The sequence below is a fragment of the Magallana gigas genome, chromosome 5 (genome assembly GCF_963853765.1).
Source record: "Magallana gigas chromosome 5, xbMagGiga1.1, whole genome shotgun sequence".
NCBI lineage: Eukaryota > Metazoa > Mollusca > Bivalvia > Ostreida > Ostreidae > Magallana > Magallana gigas.
This window is the reverse complement of record NC_088857.1, coordinates 32,088,427-32,101,707: the sequence shown is the minus strand read 5'-3', so window position 1 is coordinate 32,101,707 and position 13,281 is coordinate 32,088,427. Positions and strand designations below refer to the sequence as shown.

The window sequence follows — 13,281 nt, the reverse complement described above, 5'->3', positions numbered from 1 at the left end:
AAATCCATGAAAATTGATGTTCAACATTTACCGGTACAGATAAAGACAAAACCACTGTACATGTATCCAAAAGAAACAAAGATCAGTTTGGGGAAATAAACAAGATTTATTAAGATCATCCAGAACATAGTAATTAACTTTTGGTGTATGGACATTTATTTGTGAAATAATTTTGTTACTAAATTTTGTGTGTGGAGAAAACTTCTTGCAAATAAAAGCTACATCATAGTTCAGTGAGAATTATGGTAAATGTTAATAAAAAGCATCAACAGCACCCTCCACTGAGATTCCTTTCCATGGATTCTTAATGATGTAGAAACTGTTTTTAAACAATGTTCCAGACATGTCTTCTAAGCCTGTTCCATATCCTCCTCCATTCTTCCATCAATTGAAAGTTCTTCCAGCAGTCCTCGTATTTGTTGATCTCTGTTCGCGATAAAGGAAAGAATGATATTTAATGCCCCTGCATCCACTCCTATTACATCCAACATGTTGGGGTCTTGTGGTTCAGCAACAGGAGATGTTTCTTCACAGTTCTGAAAGCACACAGTGATAAATGAAACATCTAGGAAATGTTCTTTAAAACTCCTGTAAGCTCTTTGGATATCACTTCTGTCTTGTTCAGTGAGACGGTCAGTCATTAGAATGACAGCATTTACTGCATTCATATTCTGCATGGCATATTGCAATGGTGCATCAAAATTAACAGGTTTATCATCTGTTCTCTGTTCCACAGCATCTAAAGCACTCTCTATGTCATATATGCCAGCATCAGATAGCTGAAAATCAAGCCTTCTTGCAATGTCCCCACTTCCAAAGGTAACAGTATGGGTAGATGGCTGACTTTGTTTCAGGGTCATTGCCAAAGCAGTAGCAGTCTGCTTGCAATTCATCAAAGGGATCCCAACAACATGTCTCTCAATTGAATGCCTAATATTTATTGCTACCAGAAGGTTCTGAGGAAGGTTGGGTTCTTGACTGCTAGAGGTAAGTTGCGTCATGTATGCTCGTGTCAGGGAATGGACAATATTTTGGTTAACATTCCAGTCACTTCTAGATCCTTCCCCCCTTCTGTAACCATTCAAAGATGAAAGGATTTGGATAGGGTGAAGTTTGGCATTTTTAAGGAGTTCTGCATTATTAAGTCTTGAGCATGTTTTGGTTTCTTCTTGACTACCAGGTTCAAGTAATCTATGCATGGTTAGTTTTCCCAAATTTCTCAACAATGCTGTCATTGGCATTATTTTAAGCAATGCCTTCCATATTTGTGCTGATTGCAAATGAACAGTAGGTATTTGTTCCCATGTCAGCTCCCATTTTTTAATCAAAGCTACTACATCATCCTCTGGCATTTTTCCCTTTCGCAGAGTATCAACATCATTAATGAAATCCACAACAGACATGATTTTACCTTCTTCTCCATGATGCAAACGTCTAGCTTTTGAAATACCTTTAACAGCATAACATAATATGAATTTGATATCATCAGGACATCTAGAGGTATTGGGATGACAACACTTTAACACTTTTTTGTGTGAAAACCCATGGCGTCTCCTATATTTAGTCACATGTTTTGCAAGAAGCATGGGGTTATCAAGATATTGAGGATTAGTTGTATACCACTTAGCTACAGCCATCCTGTGGCGTCTAGGCCATGATTTAAGCTTCAGAGACTCCTTACAGTACTTGAGAAACATGAATAATTTTTCTGGTGTCCTACAGACAGTTTGTATTGCCATGTAAGCTTTACGGGAGACATCTTGATTGGTACTCCTGGCGCAGACAGCAAGAGTGTACGCTAAAGGATAAAACCTGCTGTTTCTATCAGATTCTCTCTCTATAAAATCTATGAGCCGTCCTCCTTGTCCTCGCTGGATAACTCTGGAAATAAATAATGATGAATATCATAAAATTGCTAACAGTATACATACATACAGTTGAACTTTGATATCTCAAACACTGATATCTCAAATACAGTGGATATGTCAAAGTTATTTTTAAGTCCCAACCACTTATTTTTTTAGTTATTTTACTCTAGATATCAGGAATACTTGGATATCTTGAAGTTTTTTAACAGTCCCATCTAACTCTAGATAACGAAGTTTGACTATATTTTATAGATGAGCTAGGGGAGAAAAAAACAAAAGCTCAGATAAATCTAGTGTCATGGCCATATTGTTCACATAGTAAGTAACGTTTCTTATCGATAAATTGATTTTTCTAATATGTCCTACATTTTCTTAATTAAATCATTAAATTTTCCTTGTGGCCAGAATGCAGGACATTTTGCTCAGAGTCGCTTGGCACCGATAATTGATAAAAAGAAATTCATTTCTTAATTTAGAAAATGGATGCTGAAAAATATATTGCAACAGATTTTCGCCCATTTCTACTACAGTCACTGTAGCTTATAACAAATTGGTATCAGCTAGTTTTTTTTTTATATATCATTAAAAAAATTTCCTCAGTAAATATTTGTGATATCATATATAGTATTTAAAACAGGTTGCTGTCTATACAATGCACATTCTCAAAGATAAACACAAAATAAAACAGACAAAAAAGGGATGTAATATTATAATTAATTCATTACAATACATGTATAAATTATGCATAACATTAAAGATATGGATCAAGAGAAAATGTCCGTAAAATACTAATACATTATTGTTAGAGTGAGGATCATCAGATCAAATGAGATGCTTCACATCATGTTTGTATGATCTGAATAAAATGATCTGTGCGTGGCAACAAGACATGACCCAGCTCTTTGGATCAAGTTACTATTATGATCATGATAAATTTATTATATATTATACCCTTGCATTCAAAAGCAAAAAAACTAGAAAACTGACCAGTCAGGATGGGCCCCGTTATGACAATTAATATAGAGAAGTGAAAAAAACTTTTAATTCCATCCTCTTTATATTAACATTGAATCTTCTTTAAAATTTCAAGATAATTCCTGAATGTCCAAAAACTCTAAATAGTAACCTTGTATCTGCATAAAACAGGGATAACCTCATGTCTTATAAAAAAACTAAATTAAATGTGTGTTTAAAAAAGATTTAAACAGGTGTTTTATAAAATGCAAGCCTTCAGTGAATGCAAATACATTGTATCAACCAGGGTTGACCTCAACTTCAATACAAACATCAGTTGCAGACAAAGGTGTTCATTAATCTTCATATGACAGATAGAGATAAGCCTCTAAATTTTCTGCAGCAGGCAAGATAATTAATCCCAAGGGATTAATTCTTCTGCTCTCTCATCCTTTTCTTCTAAATTTACAATAAGATTTTTTTTTCAGGAATGACAGAATGGGGTTATTATCTGATTACCTGTTAAAATTAACAGCATTAAGGCAGAAAAATATAAACTAAATAATTAAAAAATAAAATAGTGAAAAAGGATATCTTAATATATATCTTGATTATAGAATTCAATAAAATTATCATAAATCATTGTGTACAGTATTTTAACCAAAATAAAGTATGAATATTATATTTTAAATCCATATTTCATAGAATGTACACAATACTACACATCATTCAAAATTGACCTCAACTTCAAAACAAAGTTCATTTGCAGACACAGGCAGTGCAGTAATTAATCTCAATGTGACAGATAAAGATAAAGCTTAGGATTTTCAGGAAGGTTAATTAATCCCAAAGGACAAATATTGCACAGCCTTCCAAGTATACAATGGTAACATTCTCAGCAGTTATCCCTCTTTGCCCATTCATTCTTATGCATAGTTAAGGAATCTACCCCACCCCCCAGCTCCAAACCAGAAGACATAGAGAACCAAACTAAGCATCAAAATATGTTTTTCTGCCTACTGAACTACCATACCAAATTTGAACTTGATTGGGCAACCATAAAAAAGGTTATTAGAAAAAAACAGAAAATTTGTGGACGGAAGAGTGACAGACGGACAGACAGAAGGACGGACGGACATAAGTGATTACTATAGGGCACCCGCAAATCCTTGCGGGGCCCTAATTAAATAATCTTTTTGAATTAATTGTACATTTACTAACTTACTGAACAAAGCCATTTTTAAATGAACTCTTTTAAAATGTGCTAACAAACACATATCATTTGTGGCAGTTGATATCTTTGATATGTATTAATTGATATTTCAGTAATTGAATATTACTTGTGCACATTGACTGATATATATTTAATATTTAATATTAGCATAATATACATACTGTTTAATATTTCAAATGGTTAATATATGTGTAATATTTAATGTTACATTTATTGTATATTTAACATCATTTTATGTAAAGTATGACATCACAATACATTCCTGCTTGGGGTAAGCCACACAGTGTTGATATATAATACATCATTCTGTCATTTTTAAAGCAAGGGAGAGATGAAATTATCGTTGGAGAGAGTGGTCCACATTTGACCAGTAAGCATTGTTACTAGTTATGAATGTTAATTAATGGTAAAACTGTAATTGACTCAAGTCAATTTATTTGGGACTATTGGGCAACCAGTCTGAATGCAATTCCAGTTTCAGGTCTCAAATTAATGTGTCAAATAAACGTTAGAAACTGTTTGTTTAAGCTTAAAATAAAAAAAAGAAGATCGACAAATCAGCTTGAAAAGATTTTTTACTGGTATATTGAACCTGTGTAGACATAAACAGGGCACGGGCCTTGTTTACATGGCAGAGAATTGTGAGTTCTGTATAATAACTCTACGACTGACTCGCAAATTTCATTTGATCATTAGAAATGCATTCCTAAAGCATTGTCTATCGTAACAAGAGGCCCATGGGCCACATCGCTCACCTGAGGAACAATATGTATGATAAAATCAGCTTAATGGAGTCATAACGCAAACTATCTGGACAATGAACAATAATACATGTAGATCCTGTATTAATAAAATCCATTTTTCCCTCTGGATATTCTTATGTTTATAATCATTAGTCCCTTTTTCTAACAGGATGATTTTATAGTCATATGTGACGATTGTGATAATGTAGGATTGTATTTTGATAATGTAATGCTTTTTGACATGTTCCCCTTATTTACCGTTTGTATTTTACAGCAAGATATCTTAATTTGTACTATTATTACTTACTGCATCAGATGAACGTGATTATTTGATTGTATTTCAATCTTCCAGGTCTTTTATTTTCGTTGACAAGCTCTACTTAAAAAGTTTTCATGATTTTTCCAAGCATATACTTATCGTTTCTATATACCGCCATTACAGTATTGGAATTTCAGAATTACACGCCCGATGTGAATTACAACTTTTTGTGCACTAGGTTTTATTGCGATTTCTGTGTAAAATTGTTGTTGTATGAATTGCTATAATTTTATTTGTCATATATTGTGTAAATCACCTAATTTAATTGTTGAATTATATTTTATACATTAATCTATGTTATTGCCGGTGGCTGCCGGTGCTGCCGGTGATCCCTAGGGAAGCGCGTGGGTCACCGGGGGGACTCTATATGTTTATAAATAGGGGAGATCACTCTATCCGGTGGACTCGGGGTTTAGCAATTGAGGTTAGAGGGTGTTTTTTTTACTACTTCGATTATTTTAGGTAGAATTAGGGGATTTTGGTAATTTATTTATTATTTCATCGTTGTATTACGGGTTAATCTCGTTTACACAATATTAATTAATATTTAGGGAGTTTGTATTGGATTAATTTCGATACAGACGACATAGTTTATTTTATTTACGGTTAGACAAAGGGTTAATCTCTGAAGTGTTACCGATTAAATAATTAGTAAACGTTAATAGTTCTTTGGAATCTTATTATACTATAAATAAGTGAATTATCTATATTTGATAACATTATTACAAGAGAAATAGTTTTTACGTAAATTTAGATTTATTGTGGTATATAATTGTCAAAGTTTTGCGTTAAAAGTTAAGTGAGATATAGTCTGGTAATTCTAGATTATTTCTCGACTTCTATAATATTTATTCGTACACTAATCGGGTCATTCTCGTTTAGTGCGCCCCCCCCCCCCCCCCCCCCTTATTGAGTTAACGTACACAAGAAGGTTGTGCTAGTATCACTGTACAATTTGGGTAATTCCCGATTGTCAGTGATTTAATTGTAGGTGTACTTGTATTGTTGATTAGTTATATAATTATCATCTTGTTATTTCATCATTTAATAAATTTACGTAAACTTTAAATAAGTCTTATATTTAATTACCCTCGTTATTAACTTAAATACGGGTCCAAACACAGGTGATTCTTGTGTGAATTTAAAAGAAGCAATAATTATGAGAAATTCGTAATTTGGTAGAATTAAACCCACGGGTAATTCTCCTGCAGGATTGCGTATATATATTTGTGCATATCAAGCACTCAGGTCCGTTACACAAATCACATGTTGAGTATTGCAGTTCTCAAAAAGAACCTTAACAATTGTTTATATATGGGATATAAAGCAACATCAAACTCTGAACCTTCTTGTGAGGCCGAAGAATTGTCCTGGAGCCAAAGTCTTAACAATTATAAAGAATCATCTAGCTGATTAGTTTCTGAGAAGAAGATTTTTAAAGATTTATTCTACATATTTCTATGTAAAACTTTAGCACCCCCCCCCCCCCATTGTGGCCCCACCGTACCCCCGGGGGTCAAGATTTTCACAACTTTGAATCTACACTACCCGAGGATGCTTCCATACAAGTTTCAGCTTTCCTGGCTGTTTAGTTTTTGAGAAGTGGATTTTTAAAGATTTACTCTATATATTCCTATGTAAAACTTCGACCCCCCATTGTGCCCCCACCCTACCCCCGGGGTCATGATTTTCACAACTTTGAATCTACACTACCTGAGGATGCTTCCACACAAGTATCAGCTTTCCTGGCTTTATGGTTCTTGAGCATGTGTTGAGAAGAAGACTTTTGAAAATTTCTCAAAAGGACTTTATATGATAAGGGCCTAAAATGGCCCCCTAAAATGAACATCATCATTTTACTATCATTCTTTGCTTTCTTAGTACAGATATGTATGTGATGTGTTTACATAATATTCATTTTGGTTCAAGTGCCCACAATTTAGAAATATGACATTGTAAAGACAACCTTTTCCCGCCATTTTTGCATTTTTAGCGTAAAACAGCTTGTTTTCAAGCAGTTTTTCCTTCCGAAAACATAGAGCGCATTCTTGAACAAATAAAATATTTTAATCAGAGATGTATCTAGCCAAGACTGATAAGTGACAAAAAAGTTTTCCTTGTTCAAGCATGCGCTCTATATTTCCCATTCGTAAATAGATAAGAAAAATGTCAAATTTTGGCAGATTTTGATTGAATTATAGAAATGGCGTCACTTCTGACGTCAAATATTGCCGGTGATTGCAAATAAATCAAATAAATAAATGAAAAATATATTTAATATCAATTCTTCTAAAAAATTAGTTTACATTTTATTGTACCCGAAAAACTTAAAAAATGGTGAATTATGGGGGCCAAATTGAACTCTTATCATATATAGTTCTTTGTCATTAATTTCTAATTATCTCCCCTTGAAAAAGGGTGTGGCCCTTAATTTTCACAACTTTGAATCCCCTTTGCCTAAGGATGATTTGTGCCAAGTTTGGTTGAAATTGGCCCAGTAGTTCTTGAGTAGATGTTGAAAATGTGAAAAGTTTACGGACAGGTGGACGGACGGACGGACAGGCGGACGACAGACAAAATGTGATCAGAAAAGCTCACTTGAGCTTTCAGCTCAAGTGAGCTAAAAACGGGAAAATAGAATTTCACTATGCCCTTTAATATCTAGAGATCAGGTGAATTAAATTAAGTGTCAATTCAATTTCAGAACATCACAGAACCTAGGCAACTAAAATCGGAGATACAATGTAAAGTGAACATGCTAGATATTAAAAGACTGCATACCAATAAACCCCCATCCCACTCCGCCAAGATGGCGGCACTTTCGGAAATGTGTGGATTTACCAATAATTCTATAACGTTAAATGAATCTATTACGGAATATATGTGCTATCATACCTCATAATAAGTTTCTCATATGAATTCTCCAATGATCGAACATGTGGTGTATATACACTTCTGTCGTTACCAAAGCGGAAAAATCTCCACAGACGCAAAGAATCGTCCGACCCCATTCTGTGGTGTGGACTTCAAATCGAAAGTAGAGATGTCCTGCGCGATATTTGATATATGCGGCCGAAGATAATCCTTGGGGGTGTTTAGTATTTTTTAAATATACTATTTGTGTTTTAAAAACAATAAATTATTTTTTTTATATTTAAATCATTCTTGATTCTTGGAAAAAAAATCATGCGAATTTATATACACAATTGCATCGTCGATGCTATAAGCGGTCTTTTGATGTTTCAACATGGCCCCGGAAAAGTAATGTGTATTTCAATACATTTAATCCATTGACATCAGGCCTTAAGAAAAACATTTTAATAAATTATTTTTATTTTTATGACGTATTTATATCTGTTGTTTATATTCATATTTAAAAGAATGAGATATAATGCAGCTTATGTATGTATTTAGCGATGTTTATGTTAGGCTTCTCGAAATTTTTAGATTTTCGAAGTCTGAATTTTGACACATTAAACATAGGATTTTTTATGTGGCAAGATTCTTAAACAAATATTACAATCTCTCTTATTCCAAATATGGAGTTTGAAAATATTGCAGTGAAAAATGATATATTTTTTAAATAATCTAGATATGAAATGAAATACCTTCATATGTGATATTCCAATGTATACTCTTGTTGAGTTTTTCTTTGTTAAAGCTTGTTTTATAACTTTGATATGACCAATTTTTTTTTTGATGGTTGTGTTTTGTTGTTGATTACATCTTTGTAAACATTTGTAAATTCTACTTAATTGCCTATCTATCCAAGATTTTGTTACACTTTCTACTGGCATACAACCAATGTTTGCCAAGAACCATTTATCGCCAGTGTATTGTCATTTTATCAACACTTAAAGTTATATACAAAAAAATGATGTGACAATGCACTGGCGAGAATTGGTCATATGCCATTAATTGCATTTGAGAATAATCAGTTTTTAAACAAATGATGTTTATTACAGTAAGAAGCTTCCGCGAGTGCCTGAAACCCTCTTGAAAAAGAGGAAGAGGAATGAAGAATTGAGAGCAAAGTTTGCCAAGGCAAAGCTCGAAAACAAACAAGTAAGTGCCATGATATATAAGAAAAATTAGTTTATTTCTTTATTAAAAATATTTTGTACTGTTATTGCAAAAGAATTGGATCATGCAGTGTCAGAAACAATATCTTTAGTTTTGTCACAGTATTAAACTTGCTTATCTTTGACGTACAACATTCTATTTTTACACTGCAATGTGGTTAATATGAAAACTTTTGGGCAAGAATTTAAAGCTGTAAATTATTGCACTTGCATTCAGATTTTTTTTTTATATTAATATTGATAGTTAATTGCTCAAATAAATGAACAATATTGATAAATCAAACTGAAAGAGTTAACCCAATTGCAGGTCACTTAACCTGACACATATTTTTCTCTGTTTTTATAAAAGAAAGAAATTCAAATGATTTATTTTTTCCATGCTGCCCCGTTGTCAATTTAGGGGGTTTTTTTCACTTTTTTCTTTGTTTTAAATTTTTTTAGTGTCGCTATGCTAATTTTTTTACTACTACTGCCATTTACATATTGAAATGAGTGTCCGTTTCTTGTGAACTAGTGGTTATAAATATTTTTCCTGAGTGGCAAAATTTTTCAATGCTGCTAATCAATAAAAAAGCAAGCATTGTTGAAATACCTCTGTAGATTGTTCCCGTGAATTCATTTTGAACAAAACATGACAACTTTTTGATAACCCACAAATATAAATGCAATATATTAACAAAATGGTCTGACTTGACGTTGGATTGATGTTTTTTACTGTAATACAAGGTCTGCATGATATCCCTATTAGACATTTAATTTTGTATTGTATCGTAAAAATCAAGCCAGCAATGCTATCCAGATTGCATTCAATTTTCATCGAGCAACTACAAATCATCAGGTTTTATAATGAATTTTAACTGTATATAAACTATTGTCCATTTTAGAAACAGAAGGAAAAGAGGAAAATCATCTTCCGAAGAGCAGAAAAATATATCAAAGAATACAGAGCTAAGGAAAGAGATGACATTCGTATGGCCAGACAAGCCAGGAAGAATGGCAACTTCTATGTCCCTGATGAACCCAAGCTAGCTTTTGTGATGCGAATCAGAGGGTAAAAAGTTATTATATGATAAGTTGTCAAAGGTTTTAGCACGTCTCTGTGATTGAAGATAATGGTGTGTATTTGCCAGAAAATGAAAGATTTGGGGAGTCGAGATTTTTAATAATGAGAGTTGGTGGTACATGTACAACTCTCTGAGAGAGCCCTTAATAGTACAACCAATGGCTAAAAGGTGCTAGAATGTCTGCTGTGACATGTCCAAAGAAGATTTCATTTGATTGGGGAAAATTTTACATAAATCTTTTAAGCAAAAGATAGCTTTGCATTAAAGAGAAAGGCCAGCTGTTGTAAGTTTTCTTCCAAAGGAATATCTATATTTTTTTCCCAGCTGACCATTGTAGTATTGCAGATATATATTTTGTTAAATGAAATAAATTTGGTATTGACTATTTTTCAGTATCAATGGAGTTCATCCCAAGCCAAGGAAGGTTATGCAGCTTTTCCGTTTGAGGCAGATTAACAATGGTGTTTTTGTGAGACTTAACAAGGCCACGATTCACATGTTGAGAATCGCTGAACCCTTCATTGCATGGGGGTAAGAGAAAGTATAAAGTTATCATCTTCATGTCATACAAACGAACAATAATTGAAAGTATATTTAAAATGAAAGTGATGAAAAAGAACACTCAAACCTGTTAAAACTGGTATTTGGGACGACATTTCTTGTTTATCCTGTAGAACCTAAGACAGCATGCATAGAAATTTATGCATTTTGAAAAAGAATATGCCTTTTCATGTAGACTCATTAGAATTCATAGTGGCTTAATATTAGGGGACTTTGTGGGTCCATTTTATCCATGAATGTACAATATCAACTAATGATTAAATAGTATTAATTAATCCAATGATTTATCAATGAAGTTAAGATACATCACTATGAATTTCTGGAAAAACTGGAAATCCATAAAATTAGCCCAAACAGATTTTATTTGTTCCAGAAATGCTACTTGTAGAATTAGAGCATAAAGTACAAATTATTAGAGAATTATTACATGTATTCAAGTTTAGTTATTGATAATTTGATAAAATTGTCAAATAAAATGATGTATATCCAACTATCGTATTTGCTGAATATACATGTAGTATGCACTTGTGTATAATTGGGCACAATAATTAGGGGGAAGACGTAACTTTCAATATTACAGTTATTTACAGGGAAAATCATTGTGGAAACATTAATGTAGTGAAATTTTACGTGCCTGATAATTTTTCTGATATATTTTATCTTGTGACTATGCATTGCAATCGACTCTCGTTGGGAGTTCGAACATATATGGCTGAATTTCTACCCTTAAAGGAATGTCATGAAACTTGTCTTCCATGTTTAATCAAAGTAGGTCTTATAGTACATAAAGTTTACGAAGGTACTTCTATCAGCAGTCGGAGCTATTGCTTCTATGACATCACAGCACCACGTGACACCCTATCTAATTAACTGGAGTTTTCAATCATCTGAGCTTTGAAATGAATCGTCTAGTTAATTGATATGGACCATAATCTCGCATTTTTAGGGCCAATTATTAATGTTCACATTATAAGGAACATAATTTGTGTCTTTAATGAAATTATTAAAAATCTTGATAACCATAAATGCCCCCCTTTCTCTCAAAGAATTGTTCAAGAAAATAATTGTGCATTACATGTACTTGTACATTCGGCAAAATATATATCAAGTCTCATCTTAATTTGATAACTAAATTGATGAAATAGTTCCAAACTCTTCTGTAGGTAAAGATGTTTCATGTAGTATTTTATTTGTGTCTTAGGTACCCCAACCTCAAGAGTGTTAGGGAATTGGTGTACAAAAGGGGATATGGAAAAGTTGGAAATCAGCGCATTCCTCTCACAGACAATGCCCTCATTGAGAAACACCTCGGTAGGTTTTTGGTATTTTTAGGAGAAAGTACCCTTTTACCTTTGAAGACATTGCCTTTAATTTACCTTGTGGTTTTCTTCGTTCAGCAACCATACATTTTTCATGACCAAAAAAAAATATTATACGATTAATTTAACATGGGCACTAACTTTAACTTATCAAAAATGATTGATTTGATTTTTTTGATTGGTTCTTTTGAAATGAAAAGAATGCTAAATTTGGGGAACAGAAAATTATTTAAGTCAATGGACAAATGATTTTCAATGAAACAATTAATTTGCAACTGGATATTAAGATCATATACTCTGAGTTTTGAAAGAGAAAACGTTTGGACAAAACCTGAATTTTTTTGTTTTAGGACGCTTTGGAATCATCTGTATGGAAGACTTGATCCACGAGATCTACACAGTTGGACCCAACTTCAAGTATGCTGCCAACTTTTTGTGGCCATTCAAACTGAACACACCTAATGGTGGATGGAGAAGGAAGTACAACCACTTCAACGACGGTGGTGACTTTGGCCTGCGTGAGGACAGCATTAACCCTCTGTTGCGCAGAATGGTGTAACAAGTGTTAATACATGTGATAAAATAAAGACAAGAAAAACACTATCATGCAATGTCTGTAGTTATTTAATGAAGGAAATCCATGTCTATGAATGGAGTTTATGGTTCAATGCTTTAGACGAATCCACACTTTACAGAAATTGTTCATTGTCATCTTTGGGGGTAAAACCCATAGATTTCTCATGGTAGCCTTTGTAGTTTTATAGAGGTGTGTAAATTTGTCATTTGACATTAAAACCAAATATTCCGTTGCATAAAGAAGAGAAAGTTGGGATGTTCTCTTGAGACCTTTGGGTTGACTCCCACAAAGGGAAACAACTTTTTACAAATTGTGGATTGGACTATACTAGCAGTACACAGATAGCAATGAAATGTTGGGAGACTACCATCTGGCAGTTGATGGTAGACAAGAATGTTTTATTGGGAAATCTAGTCCCCGACTCTTGCATACAATTAGTATTGTGTGTAATATAAAGTTGTCTATTTGAGAGACGTATATGTATGTTGTGAAGCATGGCCTCGAGCTCATCTTCGCTAGCTGTGTACTCTTTACATCTATTTTTATTCAACTTCATTTAT

General features: G+C 33.2%; 2 protein-coding genes across 2 annotated transcripts; one reads left to right on the top strand and one right to left on the bottom strand.

Moving 5' to 3' along the window:
• Positions 1 to 86: 86 nt before the first annotated feature.
• LOC105344647 (RNA-binding protein RO60) lies at positions 87 to 8,174 on the bottom strand. The gene is made up of 2 exons (XM_011452472.4): positions 8,014 to 8,174; positions 87 to 1,881 (listed from the first exon to the last, which is right to left on the bottom strand). Exons 1-2 carry the CDS (start codon positions 8,127 to 8,129, stop codon positions 351 to 353), a joined length of 1,647 nt encoding a protein of 548 aa, XP_011450774.2. The 5' UTR covers positions 8,130 to 8,174; the 3' UTR covers positions 87 to 350.
• A 93-nt stretch (positions 8,175 to 8,267) lies between these two features.
• LOC105344646 (large ribosomal subunit protein uL30) lies at positions 8,268 to 12,750 on the top strand. Its single transcript, XM_011452471.4, has 6 exons — positions 8,268 to 8,379; positions 9,084 to 9,183; positions 10,085 to 10,251; positions 10,658 to 10,795; positions 12,027 to 12,136; positions 12,495 to 12,750. Exons 1-6 carry the CDS (start codon positions 8,366 to 8,368, stop codon positions 12,701 to 12,703), a joined length of 738 nt encoding a protein of 245 aa, XP_011450773.1. The 5' UTR covers positions 8,268 to 8,365; the 3' UTR covers positions 12,704 to 12,750.
• The last annotated feature ends 531 nt before the right edge of the window (positions 12,751 to 13,281 follow it).

What these genes read in the sequence shown, in the direction of transcription:
- LOC105344646 (XM_011452471.4), top strand. An exon ending in CAAAGCTCGAAAACAAACAA is followed by an intron (nt 9,184 to 10,084) that starts GTAAGTGCCATG and finishes TGTCCATTTTAG; the next exon opens with AAACAGAAGGAAAAGAGGAA. An exon ending in CCTCATTGAGAAACACCTCG is followed by an intron (nt 12,137 to 12,494) that starts GTAGGTTTTTGG and finishes TTTTTGTTTTAG; the next exon opens with GACGCTTTGGAATCATCTGT.
- LOC105344647 (XM_011452472.4), bottom strand. Translation starts at nt 8,129, where the DNA reads ATGGGGTCGGACGATTCTTTGCGTCTGTGGAGATTTTTCCGCTTTGGT. An exon ending in TATGAGAAACTTATTATGAG is followed by an intron (nt 1,882 to 8,013) that starts GTATGATAGCAC and finishes ATTTATTTCCAG; the next exon opens with AGTTATCCAGCGAGGACAAG.